This window comes from Apostichopus japonicus, chromosome 14 (genome assembly GCF_037975245.1).
Source record: "Apostichopus japonicus isolate 1M-3 chromosome 14, ASM3797524v1, whole genome shotgun sequence".
Lineage (NCBI taxonomy): Eukaryota > Metazoa > Echinodermata > Holothuroidea > Aspidochirotida > Stichopodidae > Apostichopus > Apostichopus japonicus.
This window is the reverse complement of record NC_092574.1, coordinates 24090008-24108117: the sequence shown is the minus strand read 5'-3', so window position 1 is coordinate 24108117 and position 18110 is coordinate 24090008. Positions and strand designations below refer to the sequence as shown.

The window sequence follows — 18110 nt, the reverse complement described above, 5'->3', positions numbered from 1 at the left end:
TACCCTATCTGCATCAAGGTCGTTAAGCAAGCAACGAGCAATAAGGTACATATGACAGACCATTACAGACCTCCTGCCAAGAAGAAGTATAACCACTGACAGCACCCCCAACATTTAATATGTTAAACCCTTCATTGTAGGCGTTGTGGCGAAAAAAATTTACGGCGATTAAACGCCTCCTAATATAAATCACTGGCGGCCGGTATCCAGTCGCAGCCGGTATCCAATTTTTTACTTTTCGGAATAAATCGAAATATACGTAATTGATGTATAAGTAGATGTCTGAATACTGTCATTGTTTAATGTGCCTTTTAACGATGTTGACGTTTAAAGACACTGCTTTAATGTGTTTTACATTTGTTGTTGTAATATTTATCTTCCAGATGTGGATGCACTGTCATAAACTTAGTCAAGTTGCAAGTCATTCGAGTATATCTCAAACCGCTTTGTCCAATAGAAATATAATACCTTCATATTGCTTTGACTGTGACAGGTAAAAACTCTCACATTAAAAGATAGGGTAGACATCGTAGTGCAGCGCAGATATTGTAGCGCAGACATGGAAAAGCCGTGCAAGCACCAGGGAGGACGGGGGTACTACAGCCTCTCAGTTGCAACCCCCCCCCCAATTTCCTAGTGGATCCTCAACCCTTTAACATTTAAAGAAAGTGAGAGATAGGGCAAATGCGACTGGTTTATAAAATTGATGGTACACACAAAAACTGGTCTATTGATATCCACTTTTAATTTCAGTCTGAGTGAAAATAGCAAAGTTACCTTAGCTTGCCCTAAACCCTCTTTCCACCAGACAAAAACATTCATGGCTCCATAATGAAAATTGCCAGGCCTGTCTTGTAGTCTGAGAAAATTATTTAAACATTATTATTTATTGCACTTTTGATCTTATACCTTGAAACTCCACATCCTCCTGAAACTACAAATGCCCTGAAACCCCACATTCCCTTCTTTCTTTCTGTCTTTCAACTAATGCCCCTTCCTCACCCCCTGAAATTTATGGAACTTTTACTGCACTTTGTATGAAATTCCAGCACTTACATATATTACAAAGTTGCTCAAGTTTTATGTTATGTTTTCAAACTCTGAACTGTTAAACAATTATTCAGGGAGGTGGGTGGGGTATTTGTATAGAATGTATTATTTTGTGTGAGGGACAGAATTTTAGAGAAATGGTTGATAAACTTGTTCCTAAACCAAAGCACTATACAGAGAAGCCACACAAGTGAAAAATTACACGAGAAGATGGATGGTGCTTCCTTCTCACCATTTATTAACATTTTACAAGATCTCACTGATTCAAAGAAGAGAAACTGATTGATTGTTCAATTTGCTGTAGTTACCTTCATCATATATTCTTCATAAATTGGACTGTTGATGATGCAAAACTCAGATAAGACAAGAATTGTGCATAAGAAACTATTGAAATTTTAACATACATTTCCACCAAAAACTTGTGCAATCAAAGTATACTTTCATATTGGTAAATTATTACTCTTTTAAGTTTCCAGATTTTAAAGTAACATATTTGTATCATGCATTGACTGCATGCAATTTATGTATTGGTTACAGAAGCATGAAACAGACACTTCTTGAACACTGCATATGGATGGACATTTTAACAATCTATACTCCATCTCAACAAATAATTATACATTAAACATACTCAAATACTCAATTTCAACTGCAATGTCTTTATGAATGAACTATTTTCAAAGCTTTATCAACCAAACCAACCCATCATTGTCTGGGGATCTCAACTCTGTAGGAAAATTCAAGCATACAGAAGCAAATTAAAAATTGACAGAATTTGTGACAGTTCACAAAAACTAACCAGAAAGCCAGTTGGATCTGTGATTCCTTGCCATACAAAGTGCTCACAATTCAGAATCACTATCTGACTAATATGGAGCAAAAGAGTTAAATTTGTTCAAGAATTAAGTGAGAAAACCAGAAAAGATCAGATATTTTCAACTCTTTTTAAAAGCACTCCCTTGTGGGTATGAACCAGATCATTCACTGATAAGGACTTTATAGTATAGAATTCTTATTCCAAAATGTTTCAATATCCAGAAAGAAGTCTTCCTATGTGAAATATAGACAAATAGATGTATGAATAAAAGGACATTTTCTTTTACCAATTTTGAGCTAGGAAATCCCTTAATAATTGTCATGATGAAGTTATATATGAAGGAGAGTTACATGACATTGTTCATACACTGTGAAATATTTTCACAACCTACTGCTAGGCAAAAATCACCTAGTATAAATCACAGAGAAAATTTTGTCAATTTTGAGACCATTTGAGATAACCTCTTTAACCTATTGACCCCTTGATCCAATTTTCAACCATTTGAGATAATCTGTTGTGTCCATGAAGCTCTGAGGGTGAAAACTGATAAGAGGTTTAAGTGCATGTAAACAAGACAATGAACTCTCTCTGATGCAGATTTCATTTCATGGATGACTGTATGTTTTGTTGAAGACCGATGGAGCCCCTACACAAAACTAAACTGAATTTGACCAAACTATGTTCACCAAAAGCAAATCATAGCATTGGAGAATGCACAGAGTTATTGCAGAATTAATTTTAAAGTTATCATGCTTAAAAGGTTTCCAGACTTTGACACCTGTTGACCTCATGTGACCTTTGACCTCTACCAATTTCAATAGGGTTCTTGTACTCACCAAGCTGGATCTACATACTCAAGTGTGACGTTCAAGAAAGATGTACTTCTTGAGTTATCATGTTTACAATGTTATCAGACTTTGACCTCTGTTGACCCCAAATGTGAAGTAACAGAACAAACAACAAAGATGTAAGAAATACAACTGGTAAGGAATGTGAATAAGCAGAATAGATAGTTGATACCACTGGGGTATAAATGTGAGTGAAGCAATAAAAGATAGGTTCAGACTCATTGTAAAGATGACAGAGAATAGATAAAATATCAGGAAATACAAAAAACAATTTCAGGCTACTAGGTATACATTTTTGGACTGTAAAATATATTGTTTGCTCCCAATAAATAGGGTGAAGAAGAGGAAGATGGAATAATTTGAAACTACTTTAACATCTACAAAACACTAACTGTGAACCTGGAGACATGTTCTACTGTGTTCACTAACTTCAACTGCTTAAAGAAAGAAAGTTTCTCAAAGAAAAATATCAAAATTAGTTTTCAGCCAATAGAAATTTTAAACAGAACTCATACTAATTCCCAAAATATGCTAAAAGCAACAAAACTGGTCACCAAAAAAATGTACTTACAATACCTTGTTACCAAAACAAAAAAACGCATCTTCTAAATAAGAAACCAGATATGAAAATCTCCATTGAAGGCACAAAACTTACTCTGGCATTTCACAGACCATTACAAACAACTATTATACAGCAGGTTACATTCCGATGTCATTTTTAGTTTTTTGTTTCTTTGTTAGAAATTGCCCTTTAAACAGGCTCATTAATCAAAGTGACTGAACTACCTAGTTTGTTTGCACAGTCTACATACTTCACGCAACACCCCAAGGATGACCTATATCAGGCCAATTCATTAAAGATAACTTGACGACATATCACTTTTGTTCCTCTCGACCGTTAATCGTGTACTTCTTTAATTAACAAAAAGAAAGAAAAAAAGATAAAAAAAGACATTTAATCCACGTTCATCCACCTGAAAGAAAGTGTAATTTCAATACCCTGATTACCTTCGCGATCATTAATAAATTCAAGAAGTTTGGAGCCTACGGTCAGCCTGTTTGAGACCCAGCCAGGTGTTGTACTGCTTGACTCTCAATCGACTCCATATAAGGTGATCGTAGAGTCCCAGAATTTGCGCGGCATTCAGGGCAGCGGCTTCTGGAGACATCACCAACGAACAGCCAAGACCTGTGGAATGGAGATGTCAGTATTGTATGTTAGTGTGAAAACGATTGATAGGCACATTTCGATCAAAAGAGGGAGACAATCAAACACTACACAATTACATATTTAGACTATTTAGATACTTTTCTTTAAACTAGCAGAACCTGTTGGGTCGGAGACGTACAGCTGTTTGCAGCCACAAACAAGGTCTGTATTCCAATGCCAATTTTTAACTACAGGTCTTTATAAGACATATTTATTTCTTACAAATGCTAATTCTGTAACACCTCAAGCACCCTTCCGGGTGGATATGTGCGCATTATAAATCACCATTATTATTTAGATGGCCGAGACAACAAAATTGGAAAAAGTAAATATCTTACTCAAATCAGGTTGCCCTAATATTGCATACCTGAGGGTAAACGCAGGGATGACCAAATATCCTGTGAGCCCCAATCAGCCTTGAGGGGTGGACAGTTGATGACGGGGAACGTGGTGTTGCCAGAGAGTACAGGCCCAAGACCGTTGCTTCTACCAGCGACTGCAATAAACACCAGAGGAATGCCCAGACCTGGAGAAATGTAGAAATCACAGGGTTAAGACATGATCTCTTAACATCCCTAAAGAAATTTTGTCAAACTTGTAATCAGTTTTAAGTGTTATATCATACTGAATGCTTTTTTTTTAATGTGCTTAATTCATCCACATGATAATCATACCTGCATAACAAAAACACTGATATTATCAATGATGGCATTACAGCACCATCTACCTTTCTTTTTTGGAAGGAAATAACATTCCCCTCCACACCCCCCCCCCCCCCCCTTCAGGGCACTATTTTACATATCACTCTAATAAACAGTTTTGTTACCTATTTATGACTTTTAAAATTCTTTAATTTTTTTTATATTTTTTTTATTTCTAATATTTTTAATTTCTATTAAAATTTCTTAAAATTCTTTTAAAGTTGACTTTTAAAATTGATTTTTATTCCTACCTTTGCAAATCGATAGTGTATATGAAATTATAAATTACGATGAACTAGATCAACTGAAAAAGAGGTTTTTCACACCTGCTGCTAGAGTAATTCAACAAACTAAGCATATAATTTTTGATTTATCATGAAAATTAGCCTGGTGGGAGAGGTTTCATTACAAATAAAGTCCAACTATTTGATTGCTGTTATTTTACCTTCATAATGTGCAAGGATTTCCATTGTTTCTTCTGTTCCTTTGTGAGCTGATGAAATCCTCAGGTCACAAGGGAATCCCAGATTAGTGCAGGCCTCTTTAATCTGCTGACAATGCTTCAAATCGCTCTCCGATCCCATGAACACTACCGCCATACCGGTTGGCTTGGGAATAATTAGCTGGAGAGACATCAAGACATAACATTTGTAGAAACCTTTGAAACAATTTTACCAAAATCAGTAGTGACTGTAAAATTTGGTGGGGGGGGGGGGGGGAGAATGCACCCTATTTAGCATTCAGATCCAGTCGGACACCGGATTCAAGCTGGAATTTCAGCTGGAGTTACCCATATTTTGGATATTAATATAATCCAACAGTGGGTTTAGGGTAAATGGGGATGTGGTGAGTGGCTGGATGAAATCTACGTTTATATGCCTTCCAGTGTCAAGCTCCTCTGTTGATAGGCTACAGTGTAAACTTTGTGTAAAGCTTCACTGTACATAGGCTACAGTGTAAATCTTCACTGTACATAGGCTACAGTGTAAAGCTTCACTGTACATAGGCTACAGTGTAAAACTTCACTGTACATAGGCTACAGTGTAAAGCTCTACTTCATAGTCTACAGCGTAAAGCTCCATTTGTTTATAGTCCGGTATTCTAAGGTGTAAGGCATCAAATCTGACCAGTTTTAAAGTCCCCTGGTATAAAATTAGAGGCTGTGACCCAGTTATCAGACTGACAAGGCGAGTCAGACAAAATCTGTGACAAGATTAGTTGATAACTGAATCAGTAAAATGCGATACATTACTCAGTATGAAACACTGAGTTGTACTCTAAACTCTCTCAGCACTAAATTAATAAGTGGTAGGCTCGGACTAAGTAGGCAAACAAACTGAACGACAAACCCAAACAACTGAACATAATTAAAATATATATGTTTGTAATATACAGATGAAACTTTGTATTATTGGTAAGTTATAAAGAAACATGTACTATGTGCCAATATTATATAACAAATATGCTGGTGCTATTAAGTTGCTAATATTGCGATACTACAAACATACTGATGCAATGAAATTGTGGCATCATTATATTACAAACACACTGATGTAATGAAGTTTATAACATCGTTATATTATACAACACACTGATGTTGGAGGCATGGGTGAACCTGGTGAATCAGCCTAGCTCAAACTACTTACATCCAACTTGTCAGCGACCCACTGAAAGTTCCGTTTGACCTGCTGAAGGGCCTCGTCGGTAACGACTTTTAAATTTCGATACACCTGCTTGTCCTTCATCAGCCTCTTATCACCTGCTGGCCAAAGACGCCAAGAGTCACTGTCGATGACATCAGCTAACACGATTTCACCTGAAGTAAAAGATTCATCATCATTAAATTTAATGAACAACTATTCCTGACATTTCAAACCAAACCTCAATTACCATATTTCTACAATTGTGACTTTCGTTACGAAATGTTTGTTTCATTTTTCCTTTTGGTTTCGTTGGAAATTCTACAGCAACAATGTAAATATAGTTCTACATCATTGCATCCTCTAGTACTTATTTTATCCCAAAGAAAATACGATGCAAAAAATACATTTGACGATAATGAAGTAGTCAGCCTTCGTTAGTTTGAAGAAACTTGAAAATTGCATTCCAGTTCTCATTCCTTTCGATGAATTGATGGAACAGTAAATTAGCATTTACAATTGCCAGGACTCCAGAGGCAATCTATGGGGGGAGTCTATGATAAACCAACTTCAAATGGAATCTTTTTGTCCATTAAATGGCAGAAGTAACAGGCTGTGTTGATAATTAAATTACCTTTAGTGTTAACTCCAAACTCAATCTTCATGTCCACCAGGCTACAATCCAACGATGCCCATGCCTTCTCGAGAACCTCAAAGATTAATACCGTAGCCCTGCTCATGACGGCTACCTCGTGAACACCAATCACCACCCCGTTACACTCGAGCTTCTTGGCGATGAGCTGTTCCTCGGACCACTGGGGATCACCAGCTGCGTCATCCTTTTTGTATCAATGAAAGAAGGATGGAAATCGTTGACGTTGGGATGACGTAACATCTCTTACGAAAATACATAGTTTTTTTGTATCATTGTAATATCTGTATAGTCTACTACAGTGGAATAAGTACAGTGTCTCAAATTGGTTGCAGTTTTTTTCTTTTCTATTCTTTTGTACATCTACTATTAAAACTTTGTTTAAATCTATTTAAATTTGCTTTCAGTATTTGACTGTGTTGTTTCCTTGATATTTCACTGTTACCATTCTATTCTTTTTCTTCTGTTTATTTTTTTGTTTGATACTTGTCCCCCCCCCCCACCCTTTTGCATCACACCATTTCCTTGTACTGGCATTATTAATCCATTTTACTGTGGAGTTGTGCATTATCAAATAAAGTTATTAGCAACTTACGACTATTATCATAAAATTCTGTATTTCTAGTTTCCATTGCATAATTACATGCCAACATAGTGCAAACATCTAAAGCAATTAAAGAACGAAAAATGCTTGAATGCAACTGTCTCTTCACTAGCTGAAACTTCTATATACATCTGCCACAAATTCTCACATCAAATGCTCTGTTGGGCTTTAGAGTTGATGAGGAGTTACTTAGACAATGTTACCAGAGAAGTGAATATATAAATGTGTAGAATGCTAGATTGACGTGAATGAATTTTTATGGATTTTTTAACACTGTTTTTCTTTTCTTTATAAATAGGAAATTGCAAACTTTTCCCACTGGATATATTCCTATAAAATGACAATTTAAAGCTTCAGTCACCTTGAAGAATAACTCTAATTTTGGCGGTGAGAACCGATGCCCTTCTTGCACCCCTTCGTGTCTCTTCAGGAAAGACCCTGTTGCAATCCTACGAGTGACCCACTCGATAGGTACCATGGTGCATTTCTCAGCAATAAAGGCCAAGTCGTTAACCCTTCGAACAAAGGCAGTCTTCAGTCCTACAAAAGCAAAAGCAAAGTGGAACAAAGTTGTTGTAAGGTTGGTGCTGGCAAGAAGTTGTGCCCCAATTCTTCGAGGAAAGTTCTTCTCGGCCAACGGCGGCGTAACAAAAAACCAAAGCAGATCATCTTGAGACAGACTTCTTGTCATTTCCAATAATATATAGTCAAAACTAACTGCTGATAGTCTAAAAACATTTCCTAGCCAAATATATGCCTAGCATGCTTCTTTAGCTAATATTTTTTACTAGGAAAGAAATAGATGAAATGTTTTTAAGAATGGACTGATTTTGGGCTACGATATAAAGTATTGCAATGATGGCCTATTTAGGCCTAGTGAACATCAAACAAAGGGGTGGGTGATAGGGGGGGGGTGTATGATGGAAGTAATAGGCCCACTGTGAATCACTAGAGCTACTTTACATCAAAGGTCCATTAGGTGCACAGTACATCAAGGGGATGATACAATTGAGCAAAAGGGTGTAATTTCCCTAACTTATGACATGTGAGAGACAAGTTCTTTTTTGTTTCCAGGATTACAAGTTGCCTCAAAACTCATCCGAAAGTATCAGGGATCCATCAAACATCTTTCTCCATTCAGAGGCTCTGTGTAAGGGGACTTGAAACAAGAAAACATCTATTCTTTACCAGTTTGCTCCAGAAACTCAAACACTTTGCAGGTTGTGGCTGTTGAAATGGCAGCCTTGCCTTCTAGATCGTTCACCCGCTGAGCATTATTCGCTGAAATTCGATCTTTCGAGAGAACGTAGACAGTATTCTCCGAATGTTCGTAGATGATCTTGGTCTTCCCCTCCTGAATCTGTTCTCCAGGAACATCTAATAAATATAAACAAATACAAAGAAACAGAGAGTTTGTGATTAACAACAAGTTTATCATGCATAATTTGATGTTCATGTTGAATTGCATGAAACAGGTACAGGAACAATACATGTAGAAACATACAGGTGTATTGTGTAATATCCTAAAGAAATGAGATGAGACCCAAATATGACCACTTCCTAACATTCCTTCCTTTTGAATTAGATAACTGAAATAAAGAATAAGTACTCATATTAATAGATTAACATTCTTCCAAATGTTCTTTAATATATTATATAATTAATTAATTAAATAAAAATTACTTTCATAACTTATATTTCAGTGTAAGAGCTGACAGTATTAAACCAACAGGCAATGGACCTGCATCGCATCCTTAACAGTTATATTAGAGGTTGGGCCAGTCATGTCTTAACTCCAATAGACTATGTGAAAGGACAAATGCATCTGTATATAGGCTAGTGATAAGTAAACGGTGGCCTAAGCTACTTCAAGGGTGTTCAATGTAATCTTCCAACTGAGGTGAGTAACATCACATTAACTTTCAACGACCCCTTTCAAAATGTTTCTCAAGGATAACAGAAAACTTAACATATTTCATAGTAATTTCTCTCAAAAGTAGTAACAGGACCTAGCTTGTGTTGGGCTTGGCTTGAGAGGTGGGATAGATATTGCTAAGCTAACACAAATATTGCCAAATAGTTGCTGATACTCAATGGCAAGTATGATATCCTAGAGCTAGGATGAACCATCAGTAGGATAACCAATAAAAGCAAAGCCAATGAAATTCTAGCCCCGAATGTACTTTCTTTCCTATCGACACATTTTTATTGAAATTTCGCTGTTACAGGTTATATCTTTTTGGTGGGATCTATTCACCCAATTGCTGCTTAGCAGTTTTGTTTACCCTTTTTAATTTTTTTCAATTTACCCTTTCAGATCTGTTCAACAATGGCACTCTAGCATCAAATACAATATATCATTTTTAACATTCTAAAAAATAATCTTTGTTCAGCATTACTTCTTTACCCAGCATGATTGGTTTAATAAGTGATGCACCAGTTGGTGCTTATATTTACCTAATCATCGTTTACATAAGCAATGCACTGTTTATTTACCCAGTTGTCTGTAAAATAAGGGTGCTTATTTACACGATTGTCGGTCAATTAAAGTGTTGCACATAACTTCTTACCTGATCATTAGCTTTACAATCATGGCGCTCTTACTTCCTTACCCAATCGTTGATTTAACTGATTCATTTGTGCTTATTTACCTGATCAAAACTTTAAGTACTTAGCCTATTACTAATATTAGGGCACCCTTGCATGTTGACCAAGCCTAGGCATAAGTAGGGAATTAATTTATAGTCTAAATATACCTCAGTATAGACCATATCATGTCTAACACTGTGTAGCCTACAGTAACAAAGGAGCAGACTTCAACAATCCATTTCGGTGGGGAGGATAGCCCAAGTTAGGTAGTGCTAGTACTATCTGGGCATAGGCCAAGCCTTAAAAAGTAAGACACAGTCCTAAGCCAATGTCTCCTTGTTTCACTGAGATTTTGATTAGGCTTAGGCTACAAAGAGTATCAGTAAAAATCATAACCTGCATTGCAGCCTTCTATATTACTAAGTACGGTAGCATAGCCTAAGTAGTATGAGTAACGCAAGTTAATGATTATGCTATTGTTCAATGTTAGCCTTAACATAACTCCTTCTTAATTTGAGTTACCATCCATTTTCATCTTCTTCGGACTTGTCATGATGAAATCTAGAGCCAACCTTTCTCTTGCAAGTGTAGATGTACGTTGGGTTTCTAATCTTACGTTTCCAACAACACTGGAACGCTTGTATGGCTAGATCTACCCAGGTCTTTTCACACAGGTCTTTTGAACCACATGGCAAAGGTCTTAGGTTATAACTGAAAAATAACACTGTACTGCACTGTGTTCTGTGGTTATCATTTGTAAACAAATTTGGTATGGCGGGAAATCGTGCGCATGTTCGTAAACTTGTCGGTCAAAAGTTCAATACGGTCTTCCGATAAACTAACCTTCTTGTCTGAGAAATTCTTTGCATAATTTTGATTTCGTAATGAATACAGTTTCTGAATGGGGTATTTAAATTAATTACCAACATGTAAATGAACCAACTAGGCATATCCTAGACTATGCTGACTGTACTATTCACATGGGAGCCAGCATTGTTGAAGGGGATTGGAGCAACTTACTGTTACTGTTACTATACTACTAGTGTTAATGCTAGTCCCTGGCTAGGGCCTAGCCTATTTCCCTAAATTCGATAAGCCCTTTCCTGACCTAAATTAGGCCTAACTATACCTACCCCCAGGCCAAATCCAAGGCAAGTGTTACTGTAAGGCTAGTCAATGCATAGAAATTCAATATAGGCTAATCATTTGCAAATTCATTCATATTTATTGCACCCAATAGTGCTTTTACATAATAAGACTAGAAATGAATACACCCCAAAGCATGAATAAAGAAAATCAAAAGACAAAACATGCTAATTAGGCCTAATATTAATAATAGTCAAAACACAGACCAAAACAAAATTACATTACTAAGCAAAAGATCAGTCAAAGATTATAAATTCCATATTACAACCATCTAATTTGATTTACTCAAAATAAAACAAGTCACAAGGATTAAAACAAAAGTGCATTCTGTTTATTTTACCTGTAGGGGAATTTTACAGGAATAGACTAGAGATATCAAATCAGAAATAGTCGCTTACAGCTAGATTTGCAAATCAAATTGATTCTCAATACGTACACTGCTTTATGTTTATTAAACAAATAATTTAAATTACTCCATGATTGTTATTTCAATCTTTACAGATTTAGTTGTTGCCAAGGATTCCTTGAAGTTTCTGACTGCAAGGTAATTTCTAAGGTTGTATGTCATGTGTTTAATCCGAGAAGGAGCCTATAAGTACTATGACAGCTGCGTATGGAACTTCAGTTGCCCTTGGTGCAGTATACAGTAGTTACAAAGTTCAGTTTGCAATTGATAAAGGTAAGATATTTTTAAATGAATGGTGTTTGATATCTACTAAACACTGGCACATGAATACTGAGTATTTCATTTGCTACAGTTGGCAGTATTAGGGATATATTTCAGTGGCAGAAAATGTGCAGCATGTAATGAATCTAATCACTCACATTTTCCTAAAATTAGAAAATGCCAGTTCATAAAAAATATACTAGCTAAAATCAAGTTCTCAAGTTTCCTGCATTACAACACGAATCAATTACTGTAGCTTATCAGAGCAGTCTATTAATACTTGCTGATAATAACGTAATACAGGACATCATTTATGTTATGCTATTGAAATCACAGCGATGCTTTGCTTCATGATTGTTAACCGTCTTATCATGTGTTTATTTTCTAAATGTCTTTTGGCACAAAAATGCAAGTGCCTTGATATTTTCTACTGGTAAACAGCGAAACACTGGTATAAATAGCCTGAATTTTGAGGCCTGCATACTTTCTACATGCTATTCCAGTAAAGGCAGTCATATGCCAGCCTTTCCACATTCCGGACCAATGACTAAAATGCACTTGATTATATATCTCACTGCCCAACAGCAAAGATTAAGTGAGGAAATGTCCATCAACTACAAAAGCAAGCTGTAGATAAAGACAATTGATTGCAGTAGATCATTTATGTTCTCAAGTATATGCAGATTAGACAATATGGAGTGCATCAGGAATAGTCATATGACAACTTAATTTTAACCTTCCAGCTTTGATACGTTGACCATTCATTGGAAAACATATATGCTTTGACTTTTCTCATGTTAATATTTCAGCAAAAGAACTGAAAAGGGATGGATTTTTCAATCTCAACAAGACTTTCTTACCAGCTAAACTCTTCTATTTTCTGTTTATGGGAAGTAAGTTTTTCTTTGCATTTTTGTTTTTCTTTTATCTGTTGGATTTTGTCTGTCACATATTACTATGAGTATGTATGTGTGTGTGTATGCTATATATGTGTCTGTTACACCTGCCTGTGTGTATGATATCTCAAGAAGGGAAACTTGGATTGGTATCATATATGATATGTGAATGCCCAACATTGATTAGATGAAGTTTGCCCTTTTAAGGTAAGATAACATCCAACCAAGGTCAGTAGAAGTCAAGCTAAGGAAACACCTTGTAAACATGTCATAATTTAGAATATGGATATCCCATATTTAGTAGATGAAGCTAGCCTGTTCTTTTATGGCAAAAGTGCAAGTTCCTGTAGAGGTCAACAATAAATCTTTGTAAATATATCAAAAAGAAGGGAAACTTGCATTGATCTCGAAGGTAAAAAAAAACATAGTAATTTTGAAGGTGTTATATAACATTTACCTAAAATTGATATATTTGGTCTCAAATCATCCTACAGTATATACATAATTGAATTGTTTGTTGTTTTCTGAATATAGGTAAACCTTTCACATACACTTACACTTAGAGTGCATAATTTGGAATTCCTCTCACTTATAGGTATGGTCACCTTCCTTCCATTCGTCCCAGTCTATATGGAACAGCTGGGACTAAGCAGCTTCCAGATCGGTATAGTCAGAACAGTGCAGCCAGTAGGTACCATTATTGCATGTCCTTTGTGGGGAGCTGTTGCAGATAGGTTTGGCATCCATCGCAAATTGGTCATCACGGGCATAGTAATCGGCGGATCAGCAACATTTGCGACGTATTTTACTCCGACATCTGTTCACAGCCCCGGTAACGATACATCATGGACCACGCAGGCACCCTCCAGCTGGGATAGCACTTATATTACCTTTTCTGTGGTTATGACCCTTGCCATTGTGTCGATATTATTTCTAGCCCATGTGACACCAACCGTAGATTCTAATGTGATGCTATTATTGAAGGACTTCCCTGACACAGACTATGGCAGACAAAGATTGTGGGGCGCTGCGGGGTGGGGATCATTTGCCGCTATCACAGGACTGGCAATGGACACTTACATCAAGTACGTTCCCGATGGAAATAGATTTCTGCCAGCATATATCATATTTTTAGCCCTCATGATACCTGCGGTGATTCCCGTCTCGCTCATGAGGTTCCCAAAACACACTCAACCAGAGTCTATATCTGGAGGCATTTGGAAGCTTTTCAAGAGTCTCAAAGTTATCGTATTTTTCACAGTGGCAGGAGTTGGTGGACTCTCCCTGGGAGTCATAAATACATTTCAGTTTTTATTTCTGAATGATCTTAACGCACCGAGCCTGGTCATGGGGCTGACTCTAACCTTCACATGTTTGTCCGAGATCCCTTTCATGTTCGCCGCAGGTAGAATCATTAAGTGGACCGGAGAGGAGACGGTCTTCGCTATGGCGCTGGCTTGCTACACTCTACGTTTTTTCCTCTATGCCATCTTGAGGAACCCATGGCTGATTTTGCCTATAGAACTCTTACACGGCATCTGCTTTGGTGCCATGTGGCCAGCCATGACATCTTTTGCCAACAAAGTCGCTCCACCAGGAATGGGAGCAACTGTCCAGAACCTCGTGTCCGCTGTTAGTATGGGGGCTGGTAAGTACATTACCAAAGATTACCAAAAATGACTCGGACTTGTTGTAAGAGTTGGGGAACTCAAGTTTTCAGCAAATCATTTCAATTTTACACCGATATGGAGAAGGAAAAGCATTGATGACAATATATGTGCTTTACATTCGTTATGAAGATATTGATGCCACAAAAAAAAATGGATAAGGTTGTAAATCAGTGATAAACGTATATATCTATTGCAGAACCCCCTATAAAAATTCTAGTGTATTTGTTCTCCCTCTTTTTTTTCCTGCTCCACCCCCCACAACCCCCCCACTCCCCCGCTCCCCACTCACACACATACTCTAAAGTACATTCTGCCTTGTTATGAAATTCAACCTGATATATATGGTTTGATATATATTCTCTAACCTCTCTATGTTTTGGTGCTAAATGAGCTAGTCTAATATAAAGAAACGATTGCTACTGTACAAGGGAATTAAGAATGTTGTTGGTTTACACTACACTTGTGATCCAATCTGAATCAATACACTGCATTTCACCGAGTTACATCACCTAACATGCTTTGATATGTTTTAAATCTCTTGGCTTGAATAGTGAGGTCAGTCTACTGTGATTCAGGAAGCATTTCCTCACCTAATTTTTTATCGAGGCTCTCCATCCAACCCTGGTCCAGGTGAAATTTATGCCTGCATGTACTTAAAAATCTGATTCCCAGAGCTGTGTTTTGAGCTCTTATATGGTGTACGTAGGCCACATATTAGAGATTGTTTTAAGAAGGCCAATCACACAGACCTATATCGAAAAGTGGCCGTGAGTTTACGGGGAGTCAATCCAAGTGGCACGTAGCATCAGCCTGTAGACTTGTCTAAGTGGTTGCCATTTTGCCTCTCAAGTAGAAAACTTTGTTTTTTTTTTGTTCTTACTACACAGGTCGTTCGATTGGAAGCATTGTCGGGGGTTACATATACAATACCTATGGTGCCAGAACTTTATTCTGGGATTGTGGATATCTTTGTGCAGGCACAACTGTACTTTTAATCTTCTATACTTTAATCGAAGCTGTCAGGGCCAGGAGCAGACGAAGGACACCGACATCCTACGATGAAATTTAAGAACCCTGTTTGCTGGTTTCATATGGAGCAGAGGCTTATAGTAGCAAGGATGGGGGGGGGGGGTAGGCGGAGGAGGGGCAGGAGTATGTTTCTATGTAAAAACAAATGAGATTGTTTGGCAAAATTTAGCGATAAAACTGGACATTTCGAGATAGTAAGTTGAAATTTTGAGATAAAAACTAAAAGTGCAATAATCTTTGAGTGTGCATTTGTGTGATTCCCTTGCTTGTCAACAGAGTAACTCAAACATGGCATAGATGGTGGTTGAATTGCTTGCTCGGTATCTGGCCCATAGAGAGTACAAGAACTCAACATAATAGACAACTTTTAAAGTGATGAGGCCATAACTGCTTAAAGATCAGTTTTATTGGCTCCAATTATAGCACGCCATGATAGCTAGGAAAGTTTTGTGATTACGTAATCAGCCTGCCACGGTCGTAAATCCAGGCTTTACAATCAGCCTGCATAGCTTCTTAGCACCATTAGGCTCTTTGTGTGAACACTGTGTGGAAATATGTTTATGTCTACAGTGTAGTTAATTACACAGCGTTCACACAAAGACCCTCATACAAGATAAAATATGTGGCAGGCGTTGCAGACTAATTGGTAAAAGGAGGTCATTATACGACCAAGGCAAATATTATGTAATCAAAAGAAACTTTTCCATGATAGCGTGCTATAACTGGGTCTATACAGCAAACCTTTAATTTCTAAAAGGCTTGTATACAAATTGCGGTGATTTAAATATTTCAACTACATTTATGAATATTCATGTTGAAATTTGAACAATCATACATCACCTCATTGCATTCCCATCGGCACGTTGAGTTATACTTTAGAATACAAGTAGACACCAAGTAAAGCAGACACGTGTTCTCCTCATGGAGTCGTGAGTTGTGTTATAGTTACCCCCGACAGCTACTTAGGACGCAACTTAAAATAATTCCAAACTAAAGCTTGGGTGAACTTTGTACTTGTTGTACAGTGATCTAATCTGCCTGTGTGTACATACAAGTGGTAATGCTACTGGTGTCAGTTGAAAGCTAGGCCAAATTCAGGTTAATTATTAATCAGTCTATGAAACCAATGTCAGAAATAGGTCTATATCTTGGGTGAATTTCATATTTGTTATGTTGGGCCACATTAGTGCTTGATCGAACCTTGCTGATCATTGGAAGTCAACAATGGTCTAAATTTGTAAACCATGGTTAAATTTCTTATATTAAAGGGTGTGAAGACTTGTGCAAAAAGAGACGTCTAATGCCGGTAAATTGACCTAGTTTCGAATGAGGTGTAACAGAAGTGTTAGACACCACCATCAATCCCAGAAATACACACAGAGCTTGCTACAGTCGGTAATTAGACACTAGTGTACAGTCAGTACATACAGCTGCGGTCAATACCCACAGCACAGTATACAATCGATACAGCGATGGACATCTCAAGTCCAGCTAAAGATAACAATTAAGGTATCACGTTTCATTACTGTCTGCATTTTGTAGCGACACAAACAAAACGTCACTTGCATGCAACAGAAAGTTAACTTTTTCAGATGGCCGCACGCGGTTTGGGGCGAGTCTTCAATGCCTTTAAGGTAATAAGCTATAAAATAAAAGAACTTGTATCAGATTTGGAGACACATTAATTGCTAGCCAGCTTACTGTTAAGCTCTCTTAAAAACAAAACAGATTTATGTCATATTAATGATTTTCAATAAAATTATATTTTTTAAATTTTGATGTTGTCCATGATGTACTCACTGATGATTCAATGACTTAAAAGGAAGTTCGCTCCTAAAAGGGGAGTGGCCAACATTATATTGGACAGCTTCAGTTGGGAACCTTCAGTATTGAAGCATGCTCAATTTCTTGTTTCCCAATACAGATTTTTGTGCCATGCCCATGTCTATTATAACCAGTTTTCATTTGTAACATCTGGATATTAAGCACAAATGAATGCTTCTAGCCTTCTTATCATATTATCCCTCCACCCTTTTCTGGGCGGATTAATTGTGCCCAACAAAACCTAACACTTTCAAAGATTTGTAACTTCCCAACCCTTCTATCTATAGACTCGGTATGAGTGTTAGAATAGAGCTGAAAGACAGATCTATTAAAAACTATTCGTTTTTGGGGTGCTATTGATTTTATTTTCAAAATTTTGGTTTAAACTTTGTTTTGATTCAAAAAGTGTAAAAATTGTTGACTTTTTTTCAAACAAATCTAGGCTCCACTTAGAAACAGACCAGCGCCTTCATAAATGTTCTAGAACAAGTCCCCCCCCCCCCCAAAAAAAAACTACCCGGAAAAGATCAGGGCTATAGACAATTGGATATTTAATTATCATCGGAATACTGCCAAGAAAACAGTTGAAAAACTCTTCATTGTTTCAAAAAATTATATCTCGGTCACCCTACACCAGGGTTTCCTAACTTTATCCCCTATGAGCCCCCCCCCCCCACATCCCTGTGGATGTCAGAGTTGTTCACGAACCCCCAACTTTTCGGGACACGATCTGAGTCATTATTATACTTTAATACGCATAACAGTGC

At 37.1% G+C, this 18110-nt stretch overlaps 2 protein-coding genes across 7 annotated transcripts; one reads left to right on the top strand and one right to left on the bottom strand.

The window, feature by feature from the left end:
- Positions 1-1265: 1265 nt before the first annotated feature.
- Positions 1266-10802, bottom strand: LOC139979534 (multifunctional protein ADE2-like). The gene is made up of 8 exons (XM_071990449.1): positions 10634-10802; positions 8711-8899; positions 7884-8062; positions 6901-7105; positions 6273-6442; positions 5072-5249; positions 4293-4451; positions 1266-3904 (listed from the first exon to the last, which is right to left on the bottom strand). The coding sequence occupies exons 1-8, from the start codon at positions 10662-10664 to the stop codon at positions 3744-3746; spliced, it is 1272 nt and encodes a 423-aa protein (XP_071846550.1). The 5' UTR covers positions 10665-10802; the 3' UTR covers positions 1266-3743.
- LOC139979533 (major facilitator superfamily domain-containing protein 6-like) lies at positions 9278-17296 on the top strand. 6 transcript variants are annotated; one of them, XM_071990447.1, is made up of 5 exons: positions 9278-10377; positions 11759-11936; positions 12734-12817; positions 13416-14468; positions 15378-17296. In XM_071990447.1, exons 2-5 carry the CDS (start codon positions 11858-11860, stop codon positions 15557-15559), a joined length of 1398 nt encoding a protein of 465 aa, XP_071846548.1. In that variant the 5' UTR covers positions 9278-10377; positions 11759-11857; the 3' UTR covers positions 15560-17296. The 6 variants fall into 6 exon arrangements, with proteins under 6 accessions (XP_071846548.1, XP_071846547.1, XP_071846549.1 ...); XM_071990446.1 differs by lacking the exon at positions 9278-10377 and adding an exon at positions 10792-10903; XM_071990448.1 differs by lacking the exon at positions 9278-10377 and adding an exon at positions 10836-10880.
- Positions 17297-18110: the final 814 nt, after the last annotated feature.